Source organism: Amphiprion ocellaris, chromosome 15, assembly GCF_022539595.1.
Source record: "Amphiprion ocellaris isolate individual 3 ecotype Okinawa chromosome 15, ASM2253959v1, whole genome shotgun sequence".
Taxonomy (NCBI): domain Eukaryota; kingdom Metazoa; phylum Chordata; class Actinopteri; family Pomacentridae; genus Amphiprion; species Amphiprion ocellaris.
Window position 1 is genome coordinate 29,761,844 of NC_072780.1, and position 19,213 is coordinate 29,781,056.

The 19,213-nt window shown below is 38.8% G+C and overlaps 1 protein-coding gene and 1 long non-coding RNA gene across 15 annotated transcripts in view; one reads left to right on the forward strand and one right to left on the reverse strand.

The window, feature by feature from the left end:
• Positions 1-19,213, reverse strand: part of macf1a (microtubule actin crosslinking factor 1a) — a 335,093-nt gene that overhangs the window by 174,019 nt on the left and 141,861 nt on the right. For 12 of the 13 annotated variants that reach the window (XM_055017589.1, XM_035945394.2, XM_055017581.1 and 9 more), the window contains 2 exons: positions 11,483-11,544; positions 2,182-2,271 (listed from right to left, as the gene is read on the reverse strand). In XM_055017589.1, coding sequence (XP_054873564.1) covers positions 2,182-2,271; positions 11,483-11,544 — 152 coding nt within the window. Of the gene's footprint in view, positions 1-2,181; positions 2,272-11,482; positions 11,545-15,366; positions 15,504-19,213 lie in introns of those variants that run through there. The other variant, XM_055017584.1, reaches the window with a different exon arrangement.
• LOC111564491 (uncharacterized) lies at positions 14,573-18,634 on the forward strand. 2 transcript variants are annotated; one of them, XR_004846863.2, is made up of 4 exons: positions 14,573-14,764; positions 16,899-17,045; positions 17,457-17,656; positions 18,441-18,634. It is a non-coding gene; the product is annotated as an uncharacterized LOC111564491 (long non-coding RNA). The 2 variants fall into 2 exon arrangements; XR_002745787.3 differs by lacking the exon at positions 14,573-14,764 and adding an exon at positions 15,844-15,986.

The following is a 19,213-nucleotide window of genomic DNA, read 5'->3' on the forward strand; positions in this document are numbered from 1 at the left end:
AGAAGTTATTTTTCTACATTCAAGCTGTTCTTCATCTTATGCAGGTGGTCACGAACCCTGCTGTGAAGCTCCTATAGGACACTGTCTGAAATATAGTGTGGAGATGCTCCATAACAGCTAAAAAACAGCTCCAAAAGGCAGTAAAAATTTGTATTCTCCACGTGCATGTCAGAAAATGTATTGTAGATTATATGTAGTACCTGGTTGTTCCATCAGGTGGAGCCTCTTAGTATTTAGCACCATAGAGACCAGAGGAGGTATCATTCAAACTACAGGGTGTCCCTACAGTCTGGACACATAGGAAATCTCATTAACAATATATTTATTTTTTTTGCCTCCAGGGATTAAATATGGTTTTGTGGAAAGAAGGAAGAGCTGAACTGATGCTTCTCAGTGGACGTGAAGGATGGACATATTGAAAGATAGCAGATGAATTTAATCTTTTGACAACGCCATATTTAATCTGTGGAGGCAAAGAAATAGTCCAGACTTTAGGGACACCCTGTACAGTTCATGTTGGCGACCAGAGAGCATTGTGGGGTGTTTAGCCACCATGACAAAGACTCATGTGTTGCTTAACTTCCTGTCACAACTTGAGTATTTCTTTGCTGATACATGTGTGACAGCAGATGTAAACCAAGGATCAGGCTTACATTCTGGATGAGTTTAAAAAAATACAGTAAATGGTCCTAAACCTTGAGATCAGCTCAGGACAACCCCAGTTTTCGTCTTAAAACGGCCTTTTAAAATGAAAACCTGTCAGTGTGGCTGTAGTGTTCGTTGCTTGGTTGTGGTTACAAGTGTAACAAAACATTCTCTCCACCACAAGCTGGACTCTTTCAATCAGGGAGGGAAACAAACGCTGCTTTTCAACCTGCTGCCAAGTTCCTCCTTAAATCTCATTTTCAAGGCCAAAAGAACAAGAAGTCCTTAAAGCGCACAGAAAGCAGTAAAATGAAACTCTTTCATCACAACACTTAGAAGCTCCAGAACAGTCAGTGGTGTGATCGTTTTGTTAAATGCTGTAAATGAAGATAAAAAGGACAAACTCAGAGGTGACCCATTTCCATGAAACATTTTGTCTTCTTGTTGTTCTGTCAGCTTCTCTCCCACATATCAGGGTTCATGGAGGTGACAGTGTCCTATATGCAGACCAGAGTCAGCAGTCTGTTTCTGTTAGTCTACCTGTCTGTAGTTAAACCTGTCTGTGTCACATCGAGGCCCGTCTGTCTGCTAGCATTAGGACTAAGACTCTTACATCATCATGTGGTGTAATGTCAGGATACTAGGACTCTGCATTACTGCACTGCAGATGGCTTAGACTTGCTCAGGTTGGCCAACTTTAACACCTTTAATGTTGTGATGTTCAAAAACTGTAAACACGGGTTTTCTAGCCTTAATTTAACATGGGATTATGTGTATTATTTCCACTTTTTGGTGTTTAATAAAGGGTATTGTCATGCACAAAACAAAGAAAATCCAGAGCGCTTCATTTTATACACAGATGAACACATATTTTTTAAACTTTTTTGGGTAAAATTTCTTGAATTACACAAGTTATCTCTCATTTAACAAACAGATCTATGGAAAATTACAGGACACTTTTTTTCTGTAAACTGATTCTAATTATTGTATCAATTTTTTAATATAAACATTTGTCTTTATTAATTTGTACTAATATTTATAAATATCAATAAATTTAAACGTGAAAGTTTAATGTCTAAAAATAAAAAGGAAGTGTTTGAGAAACTATTACAAATTGGCAAATGCATTTTTACAAATGTTTTCATTTGAAAAAAAATTCTTTAAAAAGAATTATTCAGAGTTACAGGTTTTTAACATTATCTTATATTAGACATGTAGATTCACTGTCTAATTGTATAATTATTAATGTTTTGTGTATTTAAAATTATCGGTAAAATAACTGATTGTTTAACAGTGTAGTTATTATCTGGAAAATCTCTAAAAGAACAGCAAATTGCTCAAAATATTAGAGTAAATAATGTTTAAAAACTTTCGTTTTTTTTAGTGTACATTATGTATGCAACAGTCTTGGGACTTGAAATCATTGAAACTGAAATGACAGAGTGTGATGGAGCAGACGAAGGGTGTGTGATGGAAAACATTATGGTGTGATAACACTCAGGTGAGAAAATGTGTCTGAGAAAAACAAATCCATACCAGCGTGACTCCAGAGAGAACCTCCAGTAAGGAGATGAGGTTGTGTCCATCCCTCAGGTCCTCGTACAGGTCTGTGATGTGTTTCCTCACCTGAGAGAAGCAGAGATGGACGGAAAGGAGAGGAGAGGAGAGAGGGAGGACGATGGAGGTGGAGAAAGAGAAAAACAGAAAGTTAATTCCACCCTCCAATCATCCCTCTGTTGACTCAACACTGTTGACATCTGTCAGGACGATTGGCCCACAGCTGACAGCGGTTGCCGGGGGATAAGGCACCAGCTGTGGCCTCTCGTCTCTGTTGCCATGACATTGCCTCAACAACGAGCGTGGAGGGGGCGGGCTGTCACCAGGGGCGATCGGTGACATTGTGACTCAGCAGCCGTCGCCGAGCGATGAGCATCGGTGCTGGTTTTGTGTGAAAGTGGGACACTGAGCGAGACGACAGACAGAAACCGATTCAGAACGAACAGAAACGGAATAAAGGATCAGCTGACCAGCAAACAGTGAGTGAAGATTTACAAAAAGACAAATACTAAAGCTGCACAGTCTTTTTTTTCACATCAGTTGGATTATTTCTGACTTCTTTTGCATCACTGAGAAACGGCAGTCAAGCATGATGTTACTGGCATCACCATCGCTTTCAGCTGATAAAGACTTCAAAATTAACAGTCAAATAACAGCCGTCACAGTGTCCACAGGATCCATCATTTCTATCCCGTAGCACTGTGTTGCATTTTAAAAGACAGGGTGACAAGTGTCCCGTTCCTCATCTGCATAAATCAGAGGTCTGGGCTACTTTATGTAAATCAGGGGAATCCAGTGTGACTCGTCTCCTCTGGAAAGTCCTGAACACCCTTGAAAGTAACTGTTGTTGATCTAAAATGAAGACAGATTCAGCAGCTGCAAGGCTTCTTTCTCAACTCAAATGTTTTCACAAAGATATGTTGTGATTTTTTTTTTTTTTGTAATTTTCCCCAGAAGTCGCCATGTTGGTCCGGTTTGAACTCCAGAGCACATAGCTCAGGAGTCAAACATTTGTCCAATCAGGAGCAGCCTGTGTTTGTACAGTTCTAAGAGGGTGAATCATGTGTTTATTTCCTATTGTGCTGGTTTATGTTATTAATCCAAAAACCTTCCACTCATTAAAACTGCACTCAACTTTGGTACGACCACATTCATCCTGTTGTCTATACAGTGTAATTCTGCTGGGTATTACACTATTTTCTCCAACTCTGGTATTGACCAAAGGACTTTTTACATTACAGTTAAAGATCGACTGTTGTGTTCCAGTATAAAAGATGAAGAACAGAATCGAAAGCAATGCACAAGAGTTGAGTGTAATAAATAAAACCCGACTATAAAGAGGTTGCCTCTCCAACTTGGACTACTTTCTAACTCTGCAGTGTGACTAAGGACAGCCGTACACACTTCTAAATGTCTTTAAAAGGCAAATACAAATCAGGCAGCAGCAACACAGAGGCCTTTCTTCTGTTTATAAAGAATTTCAGTGGAAGTTTTCTCATCAGAAAGTAGGCAGTGGAATGAGAGGGAAGCTGGCTGCAATAAAGGTCAAATATTCCCGACAAAAGTGCTTCAAAAATGCTGCTTGAAAACTGCGGATCCACACAGGAAAGCAAGGACACATGTCCACCTGCATTACAGTCATCGTCCTGCTTCTCACTGCACCTGAAGTTTTACTGCAGTCCTGGCCGCAGGACAAGAAATTGTACTGCAACGTTTCACCAGTAGAGGGCAAAACAGGAACAAGAGTAGACAGAGCAGGAGCTTCTTCAACTAAACACCTAAATAATGAAGATATTTTAATCACCCTCACATGACCTTATGCAAAGACACTCTACAACATCTCTACTTTAGCATAAGACCCCCAAGAGGTTCAGCTAAAACAGGCTTTGGCTTTCTGTGGACAAAGAGGTGACAACATTTCTCCTCAACAACCTCTTATCTAAGTTTCTATTTTTCTCGTCCTCGCTCATCTGTGTCAAACTGTCACCCAGCTGAAAGGTGACATCAGCTTCTTTAGAGTAGAACTGATGGAACGAGTGTTAATAGGATGACAGGAAGAAATGATGAATCCACCACAGACTGGAAACGAGGAGCTGTTGTTGTCTAATTGTGTCTCGGTGCGTCACAGTTTGTGTTTTGTTTCCCAGTCAGCCTGAATGAGAGGATCCCCTCTGTGTGTGATTATTATGGGTTTACTGGAAGCTCAGCATGTGAACAAAAACATTCTAATTGAATAATTTGCAGTAATTGAGACGGACATGTTAGCGGCTACTGATAATGAGACAACAGCCTCGTTATTCCGTTAATAACTCGTCAATCAGTAATGTTTAAATTACAAATAATAGCAACAAAATCTGGTTAGTGCAACTCTGCTGAGAAGTAAAGCTGATTGGGAATCTGAAGTTTATCTAGTGAAGTTTATCTATTTGCTGTGACTTATAGCATAGTAAACTGTACTTAATGTAAATTTGGCCATTATCATCTTCAAAGTAGAGTTCTTGTGCAGAGCTGCATGGCTCAAAGTGCTCCTGCCATATTTGGAACATGCATGTCTGCGATTTCACCATGGATCTCAATTTTGCAGATAAAGTAAATAACAGATTTAGTATCAAACTGCAACACGTTTCATGTCAAGAATCATCACCTGAGCTGAGAGTTGGGTTTAGAGCTACGACACAGAAAACCACAGTTTCTAAGACTGATTTTAGTTCGGGAGTGCAACCAGAACAAGCTCACCATTTAATTTGTCCACCAGACCACTACCGGCAACTTCTACTGTAACATCTTGAAGAGTCTGACGGAGAACGTTTGCAATCTGACAACCTGACAAACAATCTCGCCGGCTCACAGCACCTTGAAAACACCACAATCATTGCTCCACACCTGCCCTATTTGTCAGATTTGGGTCCCTGTGATGAAATTTAAGTTGAAGGTTTGCCACTTTCGCTTACAGAACAGGACTTATTACAAATGTGGCAGGAGCACTGGAAACAGTGTATCGCTGCACAACATGACTACTGCAAACCAAACAATGCTCAAATTTAAATGAAGTAGTTTTTTTTTCTTTTTACAGGCTCAGATTTTGAACTTTCTGTTTGCACCTTGTAAACTAAATGTGTGATAAATGATGCTTGTAATTCCAGAAGTAAACTCCAATGTGTGATGTTTATAAAAGTAGCTTAAACATATAATATCCAGGACAAAAGTTCAGACTTGTGTCAATGAATTTAAATCTGTAACACATCATTAGCTGGGTGTTGATCTTCAGCTGAGTGTCTGTAGGGAAGCTGCTCATACAGCCAGCTGTGTCTGATGTGAAGTGACGGCAGATGTCAGATGTTTTTGGTAGTAAAGCAAACTGTCATATGGAGCTTGTGTTAAAGTCCTCAGGCATCCCGACAGCACCTGGGTAACACTTTCTGCCACTAAACACAAATCTGGGTCGGGCTGAATTCAAAAAGCACCTTTTATCAGCTTTAAACTATTTTTGTCACATTGTGGATAGCTATGGTTGAACAGCTACAGTAAGAGGACAGAATAAATGATTTAAATGCTGATTAAGGATGTGTTTCAGGGATGACAAGCTGCTTATTGTAATGTGACTCCCCTGATCAGACAAATAAAACAAATACTCTCCGGTGTTTTTGAAAGGGCCAGAAATGCTACACTGTAATAAATTAGCATAAAAACACAAACAAATTCTAATAGTAATGTTCTGTTTTTCCAAAACATGGTTTAAAACTGTAAAATTGGATGCCTTTGTGAAGCCAAAACAAGAATGAAGCTTGAACAATACTAGCGAGTAGCAACTTGATTTTTGCTGCAAAGATTATTATTTAGAACGATACACTGAAGCCCTGAAATTTATTTTATTTAATTTTTTTTTTTACATTAAATTAAATTATTTTTACAAAGAGTATTTAAATGTTCATGCAAGGCCTCAAGCAACAGGGAAAATGCAAAATTTGGCACCAAGTGTACCAAAAAAAATTATGTTACAAATAGTGGAATAGTATAATGTTCAAAAATTGTTAAAAAAAATATGAAAATCAAATAAAAATAAAAACAAATATCTGTAAAATAATGATTTTTGCTCATTTAAAGACAGTGGGAAAATATAGTAATTATATTTTTAAAATGCTGTAAAATTCAAAAGTAGAAATACCTTTTGTAAAAACAAAAAATAAAATTGAAAAAATTGAGTTTTTGTTGTGTAATGGGGAAATTAATTAGTTTTGGCATGTTTGTTAGGGTTTCTGTATGTCAACAATATGGAAAATCTGTAAAATAACAGTAAATTGTTCACAAAACTTACAGCTAATTTTTTTTACACTAATTCGTTCTTTCGACAGCAACATTTGCAGAATCCTGTGTAGTTTTTACTTGCATTGTTCAATTGAATTTGCCTGCACATGAAGCATACAGTGAAAGACAAACTGCAGGAGCTTTATCATCTTGTTATCACAATGAGCTGCAGCTAACAGTTGTTCATTCTGTGAAAAACCTCCTGCCTCCTCTGAGCTTCTTAATCCACTGCTGCCAAATTAGCCTTCACTGTGTCAACAGCTTGCTGGGTCATTGTGTATCACTGCATGCCAGCAGGTAGCTCTGAGGACGGTGTTGATATTGGCTGGTGTGTTCACTGCATACACACATACCTGTTCACACCCTGCACACCTGAGCAGCCAAACATACCACACTTCATAGGTACAGAGCAAACAGGGAACCAGAGGGATGAAGTCACCAGGTAGGAAGCTGAGGTCACCACTTTATCTCTCATTTCTTTTTTGACCTTTTCCTTTGTGCTCGTTTTGTTTGTCACAGGAACTTATTTTTGATTCTGCCTTTCTTTCAGTCATGTTTTCTCTGTCTGTGTTTGCCTCTAAATCCCTGCGGACAGGGTGGAGGTTTGTAGAATCAGGAATCAGCAGCGCTGGATAAGAGTCAACAAATGATGTAAAACATGCAGCTGTTTCACCCACATCTCCCTTCAAGCGCAAGCATTGGGACATAATCGGTTTTAGAAATCTTACGTCTTTGGCGACATTTTAATTCGACAGCAGCTCATATTTCTGCAGACAGACAAAGAAACTTCCAGAAGCTTTTCATTCTTTAATTTTATTCTTCTGTCTTCATCTATTCTCTACCTGTCTGGTTCCTCTAATGCTGCTCTAATCGCACTACAACAGAAAAGGTCAGCGCAAGAGGTCAATTGCACTATTGTAGTACTGTTGGTTTTTTAACTGATTCCTGATAAGATAAATTAATTAAAATCAGCTCTGATGCAGCTGCCAGCGTCCCACCCACAACATTTTCTGATTAATTACAGGTAATACAATCAACACTGATGGAGGAATGTTGAAAAAGTTAATTTTTGATGTATAAAACATGAATATTTGAAGCGTTTCAACAAAGTTTTATGTTAGAGTTTATGTTACTTGAAATTTTGCCATCAAGATTTTTTTATGACTTATTACCTTATTACTGCAAATCAGTGCTTAAAAATGGCAACTGGTCTCACTGATTGCTTGTAATCGTTATCAGTGCTGAAAATTTTTTTAGGGGGGAATGAGGGGAAATGAGCTCAATTCAATGTGTTCCACAAATAGAATCCAACACAAAATATTCTATTTATAGTGAAAAGAATCTAAAAAAAGAAGAGGAAAATTCTTGCATAATTTGACTTTTTGGACAAAGTAAATGCAGTTTTCCGAAGCAAATAAGAGCTTATGCAATTAATTGGTAAAATAATCAAATAGTTATTTTACTATTGATTAATCTACAAATAATTCAGGAAAAAACACCATTTATTGCAACAGAAAACAAAGAAAAGTCACCAACATTCACATTTTGGAGGCTGGAGGGAAGTTTTTGTATGATTCTGATTGCTAAAGTTGTGACTCTGTTGTCTGAAGAGTGACTAACGAAATTATTAACCAAAAATTTGAACTCCTCTTTTGCATAAGTACACAGACGAGGTAGTAAACCGTGACTTCCTATTACAACTGTTTGTAGGTTGAATTTCGAGTCTGTAAAATCCTCCTGGTCTCTGCCTGCTGCTCTTCATCTCTGACCTACATTTAGCGGTGCTTCGGATACATTTCCAGGCTGGGCGGCTCTGACGACAGTTGCTCCAGAGTTATGGGGTCAGACGGACGCTTCCTCGCCGGGTCATGTGACAGAAATACTCTGCGTTCTGTCACACACGGCACACATGCTGTACTTTATGGTAGAAGTGCTGTAAGTGTGCACAGATGTGACAAGAGAGGCAGCTGGCCGTAACCTTCAAAACTCACACTGGCCGGTTTACAGTCTAAACAGAGATAATAAAGCAGCGTTTCACTTCCAGAAAACAACGTGTGTCGTCCACTTTGAGCTCAAAGTTCCTCTCTGTTAGCTGATTAAACTCCTAAAAACTCATCTGTGTATGTTGAAGTTACATGTAGATTCATCTACAGCTCTGCTCAAACACTGTATAGCTACTCTACATTATGCAATGGCAGGTTGTAATGCTAAAGTAATTCAGTCAAACATGTTCAAACCAGAAATTCTGAAGAAGAAAAATGAAACACAAAGTCCCACCCTTCACCTGACAAACTGGTTCTTCAGTTTTGTTATGTATGAAATCCTAAATCTGTGTTTTTTTGACTGACACTGCAATTTAAGGATGGAAATGCTCAGATGTGGCCCTGACTGCTGATTTCACTCATTCTTTGTTGCCTATCATTTAAAAAACACAATACAGATGTGTTAACAAGGTGAAAAAACAGATTTTCACACTGGAGTCCACATGCACAATTCTAACTGATGTTCTGAAAGTATTTTAGGGCTGTCAGGTATCACTGCACTTTTTTTTGCTTTTAAAAGCATCCATCACATTCAAAACCTTGGCAAAACAATGCACCATTAGCATCGGACGAGAATAACCATAGGACTTCTGGTACTTTTAATTGTGGAGTGGGCCACATCTGTAGCTTTTTAAGTAAAAACCCCACCTCAGATTGCAAACAATATTCTGTTAAACAGATTTTAGTCCTGTGTGAATCGAGAAATCTTTGAATTAGGGTTGTTATTTTTTGTTTTTGGCAAGTTTTTTTTTTTGTTTTCTCTGCACCTTTATCCTTCACCCTCACCACAACCAGTCGAGGCAGACAGCTGCCCTCCCTGAACCTGGTTCTGCAGGTTCTAATGGAGTACTTCTGGATTTTCTGGTACCAATAATTTTGAATTTAGTGGTATATATTAAATTACATGTTCTCAAATCAAATGTTTAAGCTAGCCAGGTCAATTTGTGGTACATATAAATTTTTAAAATAGTAATATTCCAAAGAGTCAGGTACATTTATATAACAAATAATACTGTGGGGTCTCAGTCTCACTATATATAAACTTATTGCATATATTCGTAATGTCAATCTTGTGTCCCAAAAATCCAGAAAGGCTCTACATCTATTGTTTAAACATTCTGTATAACTAACTTGACTTTCTTCTTCCTTTCTGAAAATTACAAAGGTTGTGCTGGCAATTAGAAATAAGCATTTGGACAACATTTCGGTTGCAACTTTAGAGACTTAAGTTGTGACTTGAATAGCAACTAAGAATTATTGTCATTGTTAAGTAATGTGTTGATTGTTTTCTCAATTAATCTGTCAGGTGTTTGGTCAGAAAATGGCAAAATGGCACTGCATTTTACTGTCATACTGTATGTGCATGTAACGAATAAAAAAAAAAATCTTTAAAAAAAAAAAGCTTAATTAGTCAATTAGTGTTTTCCAAAATACAACATAATGTCCTCGATTTGTTTAAAACCCAAAGATGTTCAGTACTGTAAAAGTGAAGGAAAGAAGCCAAAAAGTATTCGTATTCGGAGAATTATTACATTTTTTTCTGAAATAATTACTCAGACCTTAAAAACACAGCTGATCATTGTCGCTACATGACAAATAGAAGCAGTCACAGAAAGGTCAAATCCCTCAGAAGAAGGAAAATCTCGAAGGGTAATGAGATTTTTCTGTCAAGCTCAACTATTATTTTGTGGCATAACATCCACAAATAATGTCAATAAATTTCAGTAAAATTCTGACTTTGCTATCCCATCTGAATGCACCTCATGAATCACAGAATGGAGGATAATTTTCCAATCACAAAACGTCCCCAGGTAACACTACAAATAGCATTCTGTCTACTTATACACAAAGTCTGACAATAAATATTTCAATATCTGCATTCCAGTAAGCATTTATAAATTCACAACTGCCTTTAAATATTCATTCAAGCCTCACATTCAGTTAATTCACCGCTTTGCTTTTTCTGCTCAACATGATAAAATGTCAGAACAGCCGGACGGAGGCAGAGATTTAACAAGCTGTAACTTCAGAGCCATTACTAACGGTGATAAAGCAAACAGGTCGAACGAACCGGACAGACGTTCATCTGTCGATGCAACAGTGAAGCCTTAACAGAGATCATTACACACAGGATTGATGCAAAGACTCTGTCATCTCCAATAAACGCATGGAGAAGAATCAGACCAGCAGCATCAGAAAAAATACAGTCCAGCATGCTCAATTTGTCCTGCTTAGAACGAACCTCTGGAGACGACAGTGAGCCTTATTATTAAATCTATCCACTCTACTGGTATTTCTGAGCATTTGTAAAGCATGTATGTCTACTATGCTTTAGTAAATGTAGCTTAAATTAACAAAACAGGTTAAAAAAAAACCCTAAAAATTCTCATTTCTTTCCATTTTGGCGAACCTGATATTCATCTCTGATATAAGAAAGAGATGCTGCACCACGAAATAAACCATAACTGCTTTATGGGGCCAAAGATTTCCTAAAAATGAGTTCAATCGATATTATTATATAGCAGCAGAAGGAATAAATCAGGCAGAGCATCTAGAAGGGTCTAAAGCTATTATTGTGCTGCTGCCAGATTTAACACATACAGTTTAGCTCCTTTATGGGCTGAGACTTTTTAGTCCATTGATTTTCAAATAAATGCTATCTGAGAAGGTGTAGAAGGTCAGATTGTGGAACATTAACTTTATACACAGTTTAAAGGCAACATGGATTTGTGTGGAATATGACTTGTTACAGTATTAAAGGATGTTACAGAGGATTCTGTGATAACTATTTTAATTTAGGTTTAATTTATAAGATGAAGATGATAAAACAGAACACAGAACTTTCAGTATTTAATATAAAATAACCCTGAAAAGCCTGTTGAGCGTTTCCATGAATCCAAACAAGCAAAGCAGTCGACCTCGGTCACACGTACCTTGATGAGATGCTTGTTGACCCATTTTGTGAAGGTTTTCTTCTGCACTCTGTCCCGCTCATCTGTGGAAAAACAAATAAAAAGAGAGGAGGAAGGTTAATTACATCATCCATATCCAGCCAGTGTGATTATTCCTGTGAATTATGTCGATGATAGAAAAATCCAGCTGAGGCACACTGTTAGCGATGGTGCTTGTAGAGTTTCTACAGTGATTCTGTTGGATTTCACTAAGATATTCTGTTAAAATAGAGAAGAGGATTTTTATGCATTTCTGAATTATTTTTAAATGTGAAAGTTGTAGTTCATTGCTCACAGTAGCAAAGCAGCAGTTTATGTTGGATTATTCTCTCGTTTTTTTTTTTTTTTTTAAACAGACATTTGTTTTATAAACTCACAACTAACTGGAACTGAACATCTCACAAAACACAACAATCAAAACAACTACTCTAACACGACTCAGTCATCTTATCACCAAAAGAAACGTGTTTTTATGCAATTTAGCAGTGACAAGAATCAATATGAAAGCTAGAAGACAAACATTCATCGAGTGTCCAGGTTAATTGATTATCGATTTACTCTTATCTGATCAAACAATTGCTGGTGTTACTTCCATAAGAAAAGCACGACATCAACAGTTTTCCAGGATTAATCCATCATTTTTGGTGCCACGACCTGCAAACAGTCTCACGTTTTCCCAAATTTTTAGAAGCCCATCTGGCCTATTTAACTTTTACTGAATAGTTACTCAGAGTCTGCTCCAACTAAGTGACTCCATGTCAAAGAAATCATTGGTTTGGCTGAATGTTGTTCAAAGAGATGAACAAAAAGTCTCTCAACAGCAGTTTGTACGTCACAGCTCAACAACCAACATGTCAGCCAATACTTCTTGTTCTGGATCACCAGGTGGTTTATTTCTGCTTTCAGAAATCATATGAATGTTGCCACTGTTGTCACTTTAAGTATAAAATAACCAGCTTAACACAATTAAATTTGCAGAAAATATTAGCTTTTAATGTGAATGTATAATGTCTTTTAGCTAATCTAGAGACAACCCACAGATTTTTTTCTTTCCTGTGACCAAACAGTGTAAAAGTAGGTATTATTGAACTCAATCAAGATTGTTTTTAGCGCCTTACACTCCTCTAAGAAACTGAGAAGGTTCTGTGAGTTCATATACAACAGCTCCAGGTCCTGCTGATAAAAAATTCTGTCTCTCCAAGCATGACGTCTTTATCTTTACTACATGGGTTACTTTGGTGACATCATCCTCAGCAAACTGAGGTTGTACCGATGAAACTCGCTATCTAAACGGAAACTGCTCGACTCCTCTGTGTTTTTCTTTCCTTCTTTAGTTAAGTTTCCACTGTCTACAGGTTTGTCCGTCTCCAGGACTCGGTCTGCGTCTCCAGTCTCTAACTGAAGTGTGATCTGCAGCCAGGCTGAGCTCCAGGCTTCGTCCTCCACAGGCCACAGCAGTGAGGCAGCCAGGCCAGGAATAGAGCCTGATGCTGAGCCACAACGGTGTTATCTCCCTCCTTCACCACCACCTCCACACTACTGGAGCCCTTCTTCCTCTGTTCATATCAGTCTGTCTGACAGAAAACACACCTCTCTGCTTTCCCGCCATTCTGTTAAATATCTGACTTCCCGCAGGACGAATTGTAAAACATCCTTTTATTTAAGGTTGTATGTTCCTCCTGTGGCTTTAAAAAAATATAAAATATACCACAAGGCTGCTAAATTTAACAAATTTAGCAAAAAAGAGAATGTTTTTCAGACAAGACACCACTGTAAATCCAACTTTAAAATTTACCAATACAGTGTTGAAGTTGTTCACAAACACAAAGCCAAAAGAAGAACGCTGATATTATGTATGTTTCAATATACTTTTAAATAGTTTCAGACTCCAGCCCACTGCGGAAAAGACATTTGCAAAGCCAAAAATCCAAATACTATCCCCAAACCCTCTGAACTCCAAAGCCCAACAGCTGGTTTGAAATACATATCATCTTTAAAAAAAATTGCAAAAATGAAAGAATTTATCAGAGCCTATCCTGAAAAAATAATAACAGAAAGAATGGTTGGATTTTAAACTTTCCAAAAGCCCTTGAACTAACCAAGTTTGGAAAATAACCAGATTTAAGCTAAAAATCATGATATTTCATCAAAATAACTTCATTCTCCATGTCTCATTGAAAAAATTATCAACAAAATAAACAGTTTAGTCAAACTAAATTCTGTATAAAACAAAAAAAAGCTGTGCTGCTAAACACAATCATGAAGTGATTCATCTGCGACCAACAGTCCTGGGAGAAAAATTCTGAGTTTTTGGCTGAACGGGAGACTGGGTTTACAGAGTAGAGAGGAGAAAAGAAAAATGAAATATGTTGACAGCAAAATATAACATAGCAGATCAGTGAAATAAACGCAGCATGGTTGAGAAATGTTATGTAGATGAGCAAACTGTCAGCAAGTTGTTGGAAGATACATTCAGCATGGTGAAGCATCTTTCAAGAGTTCATGTGCAGAGTTGTGTGAAAATGGCTAATTTGTGGTAATTATCTATAGTGTGTGGAGCTGCCTTTTTTCTCTAGTATTGGTAACTCCTGTGGGCACAATGTTGTATGTGTTGTTTCCAGGTTGTGTCTGTTTTTTGGAAAATAAACAACCAAAGAAATTCAGCTTTAGAGTTTTGCTTTTTACTGACATATAGCATTGTAACTGTGTCATATAGCAAAGGATATATTTTTGAGCTCTTTCTCTTTCTAGTCATAGTTTCTCTGTTTCCATAGAGGTACAGTCAGTAAAAATGTGGCAGGAACAAATCAGACAAAAATGCCGATAAATGTCTTGGAGTTCAGAGGTTTAACATTTAATTACTGGTGTGTCTGAACAACATATCTAAGAGAGTGTGTCAGATAAAACCCTAATAAGATGAATTAGATTTTCAAGTCAAGACTCACACACAGAGAAACACAAAATGATTTTCCCTTCAGTCCATCCGACACATTCAGTTCTAGCCAATCAGAGAGCACCATGCTGCAGGTACGTCCCTTCCTGCCTGCTGTGTATGGGTTGCCGTGGTGACACCATGACAGAAAGCAGCCATGTGGAGAGAGTATCACTTCCTCGTTAACAAATCTTTCAGCCTCTGCCTTACACCTGCACAAACACACACCGATGCCTACAGCTACGGAGCTCCAAGAAGCAGAAAGGATTTCTAGAGAGGAAATTTGATTTAGGATTTACTGGGTCAAACATCTCCGCTGGATAAAACTCAAGGTCAGTGTCGACACCGTGTAACACTCAGAGCAGTTTACATAGAGGGAAAGCCTCCCGGCAGAGAACACATATTTCAACATGCTCTTGCAAAATAGTTTCACCACTGCAACACGCCTTTATTCCTAAACCTGCCTGGGTGGCTGAGCCCGTCAGGCCAGAGGAAACTCTCAGGCTTCTGCATGTAAGAACGCACACGTATGTCGGTCATCCACCCTGCAGCAACCACGGTTCTTTAGCTTCATGTCGGAGTGGTGATCAGGGCTGTAAACGCGCTGCATGTGTGAGTATTATAAACATTTGCACAACCAAACCTAGCAGAAGCTGTGATATGTGAGTGACAGCCACAGACAGGCGCTCATTCATCCACACAGGAGGCCATTGTTAAGTCGCACACACCCCCTGTTTAAACACAACAACACACACACACACACACACACACACACACACACACACACACAATACCCGTACTTTGCACTCAGACCCACAATGATTAATAGAGCACACATCTACTGTTGTCACCACAATGGTAGCTGTTTAAACACTCAGTGGAACACGTGCTGACAGGAAGTGGCAGCATGTAAACAACCGGCACCAACACTGACCTGCACAGCACATTAAAGAGTACAGGTGAGCGTTGAGATGACACTCATTCCTGTAGTCGGGCCACATCATCCTCCAGTTTAATATTCCTCCTCCTCCTCCAATCAGGCTGTCATTTGGTGCATAATCCAAGCAAGGAGTCGGACAATTATAGAGCTGCCTCCACGTATCCAAACCTGAACACTGCAGGGTGAGAGTGAGCAGGTAGATCGAGTCTGAGGAGTCTCTTCTCTTCTGTCAGCTTCGGTTTGAATCTCCGTGGTTCAGCTGCCACCTCTCTCCGTCCCTACGCTCGCTGCCATGCCAGCCTCCCCGGCCTTCGTTCGGTCTCCGTGCCTCGCAGTCTTTCCCAGCTGCTCTCACACGTGTGTGTCAAAGTCAGCGTCGACTCCTCCTCCAGTCCAAACAGCACGGCCTCCCTCCCTCACCTCACTTCTGCTTCCTCCCCCAGCAGCCTCCCTCTCTCTCTGTTAGTGTCACTTGTTCTCTAGCTCGCTCGGCCTCTATTTCCAGGCCACGACAGACGGTCTGCAGCTGACGGCGGCTCTGCAGAGCTGCAGGGGAGCTCGCTGTGTTTGTCTCGCTGCTGCGTTCTCTCTACTGTGCATTTCCTTCTCCATGCGTAAGTAAGCAACTCTGCCTGCTGACAAGCAGAACCCAAAGGGACGGGTTGTTTTTTATTTCATTTCTGCCTAAAAAGGACAGTTTGTGTTGAGTAAATCCATAGTTTGAGGCTGTTTTTGTCACAGAGGAGGTTATGAAGACGTATCCAGAGATGTTATGACAAAGTTTTTTAGCCACAGTCACTTAGGATGTTGTAATCCACTTAAGTCTTCTTTATAGGCATTTAAAAATACAGGCGTATATGATAAAAAGCAATAAATGAAAATTGTAAAACAAACAAAAAAAAAGTCAAAAGCTGGCAGCAAGGGTGCCAGAAAAAATGTTAAAAACCATGGAATACTGTAATGATCAAAAAAACTGTAAATATATTAGGTAATATATTAAAAAAAATATATTTTTGCTGGATTCAAATACAGTAAAACTGTTTAATTCAACAGATTATAGTTTTTGTTTTGGCCTGTCTTTTCACAGTCATGTAAATGAATACTTATTTCTGTAATTTTACGAGATATTATCCGTACAAAACTGAGAAAATCTGTAAAATATCTTTATTATTGACCATTTTTTAATATTATTTTACATACATTTTTTCAATGACAGCGAATATTTGTAAAGTAATATTTTTGCTGGTTTAAATACAGTAAAAATAGTGTAATTTACAGTAGAATGTTGTCAAAGCAAAAAAATAAATTAAAAAAATTGGTAAAAATAGAGATTTTGATGTGGTTATTGACAGTTTTGGCTGTTTTTTTTTTTTTTTTTTTACAGGTAACGTAATGAATACACAAGTGCTTTTACTAGTTATTACCTGTAATTCAATGAAACTGGGAAAATCTGTAAAACAACAGTAATTCTTTTTAATTACCGGTAAAAATTGTTTAAAAAAATGTTCTTTTTTTTTTTTTTACAGCGTTGCTCCGTATGCCGCACTAAATGAACTGCTTCATCTCATTCAAGCTGACAGAATCCAGATGCAGCAGCAGCTCCCTGATATCTTTTGCTTTGTTTCCTTGGCTTCACCGGTGGATCCTTCTCGCTGGTTTTATTTCCTTAAGAGGTGAACACAAACTTCCAGCTCTGTTTTGAGTCCTGAAGCTTTTAGGTTTGTAGCAGCAGCTTTCTGAGGAAAACAAAGGACCAGACTTTGGCTGAAATGGATTTTAGTCTCTTCAACAAAGCCCTACTGGACGAGTGACGTTATTTAATTGAATAACGAGGGGAAAACCAGCCCGAGCAGAGTCCATCATTAGTGCACATGTCTGTGATGGGAGGATGTGCATGATCAAAAATGGGCTCAGATCCAGATTTATTCATCCCAGACAAATACAATAAGCAGCTGTTTAACTCACAATGCCTGTTGTTCAACACGTGATCCGATCACAGGCAGAAAATTCACCGTCCAGCTCTGCTTCTGATCACAGCTGACAGATTAAACACTTGTTTTTTTTAAATCCCTCTCTTCTCTCAGAATAGCTCTGCTGTCAGACACTGTGGTTTCCAGTCATTTATGTTGGAGAATAAGCAGCGAGGAGGCAGAGAGTCGACACCAGCTGAAGCTCAGCGATGAGCTCCGGGTCAAACGTCGAGGTCACGTGATTGGCCCAGAGTCAGGAAGTGATGAGGCCGATATGACAGCAGGTGGAGAGTAAAAACAGACGTCCGGTCCAGGTACAAACACACCTGAGCAGACTGTGACTCACCGTCTTACAGTCACAAGCTCAGACAGACCAGCTCCTCCTCATCCTCTCACTGTTAGTCCTTCATCTCCATCCCTGCTTTGTTTACATCCTCTTTTTCTTCTTCTTCTGTTCTCCCACATTCTTCTCCTCCTCCTCTTTCTTCTTCGTGTCTTCACAGCGAATCTTTCTGCCTCTAAAGGACCATCCAGACTAAAAATACCAAACGGAGCTTACGCCTCTAATACCAGCAGTGTACTTATCCTCGGCTTCCTCCTTCTCTCCCGTTATCACTGCTAATCTCTCCCGCTCTCTCTCTCCTCTACCCCGTCTTCCAGTGTTCTGTCTTTTCTCTTCATGTGATTCAATTAAAAATTAAAAGAGGGAGGGATGTTTCCGAGTGTCCTCTTCAGCAGTGCATCATGGCATCATCGTCCGTCCTCTTTCACTTTCTTTTTCGGTTTCTCTTTCTTTTTTGGTTTCTCTTGCAGCCCGGCTGGTTCCCAGGGTTCATTAATTCATTTATCCCTCTGTGGTGGCACTCGATGGCTGGCACCAGTCTCCACCCCCTCTCTATTTTCCCATTTCATTCTTCTTTCCCTTCCGCTTCTTATCCCATTTCTTTCTCTGGCAGCTACAAACACTGAATGTTAAGTACTCACTTTGAAACTAAAAATCAGCTGACTGGAGGACAGAAAAGTTTTATGCAAGATTTAAATTGTTTTATATTTAGCATTGAAATGCGATTTTTTTTTCTCTCTCTCTTTGCTCTGTAGCCAATAAATCCCAGTCACACACCAACCAACTGTCCAGCCAGTCCACAAGCCCTGATTAACATCAGAATCAATCTGCCCCCCGGTGGCCAGAAGACAGACACCTGAGGCTTTAAATGAACCAGCAACAGCACTTTAAAGAAACTCCTGAGGATCTACGCTACTGTACACTATAAAATAAACATTTGGTTCAGTCATCATAGTTTCTGCCTGTTATTTCAGTCGTTTCTTACAAAAAAGAATCCACAATAGAAAAAAATCCAACTACTAATGCAGGTAAACTCCATCTGGTTCATTACAGAATTAATCCAAAGTAAATGTCAGTGAATGAATGTGATTCAGGGTCAGTGTGGTTTTATTTGTGACCCACATCTAAATAAAGATATCATCTGTCCAGTGCAGTGGATGTGACATGAAAGGAGACCTGACCTCAACATGCTTTCACTTCAGGATATTTGCTCTTTACAGTTGAACAGAGCCATTTCCTTTTTTCTGTTTTCCTGATCACTGCAAATCAATGGTTTGTATTACAGCCAATATCTTACATGGTGTATTGTTCTGTACGTTAATTAGAGCCAGACAGGTACATTATGACAGAAAAATCACTATCAAAGTAGATACTGTCTGATTTGCGCTATAAAATGATTTTCTTACAGCCTTAAAGTCATTGTTTTTTTGTAACAAAACATCATGCAGAAAAGGAGTAATTTTGCTGTCTTTATCACAGTTTATCCTACAGACAGTGCTCCAACTCCACTGTTTACAGGACTGTCTGC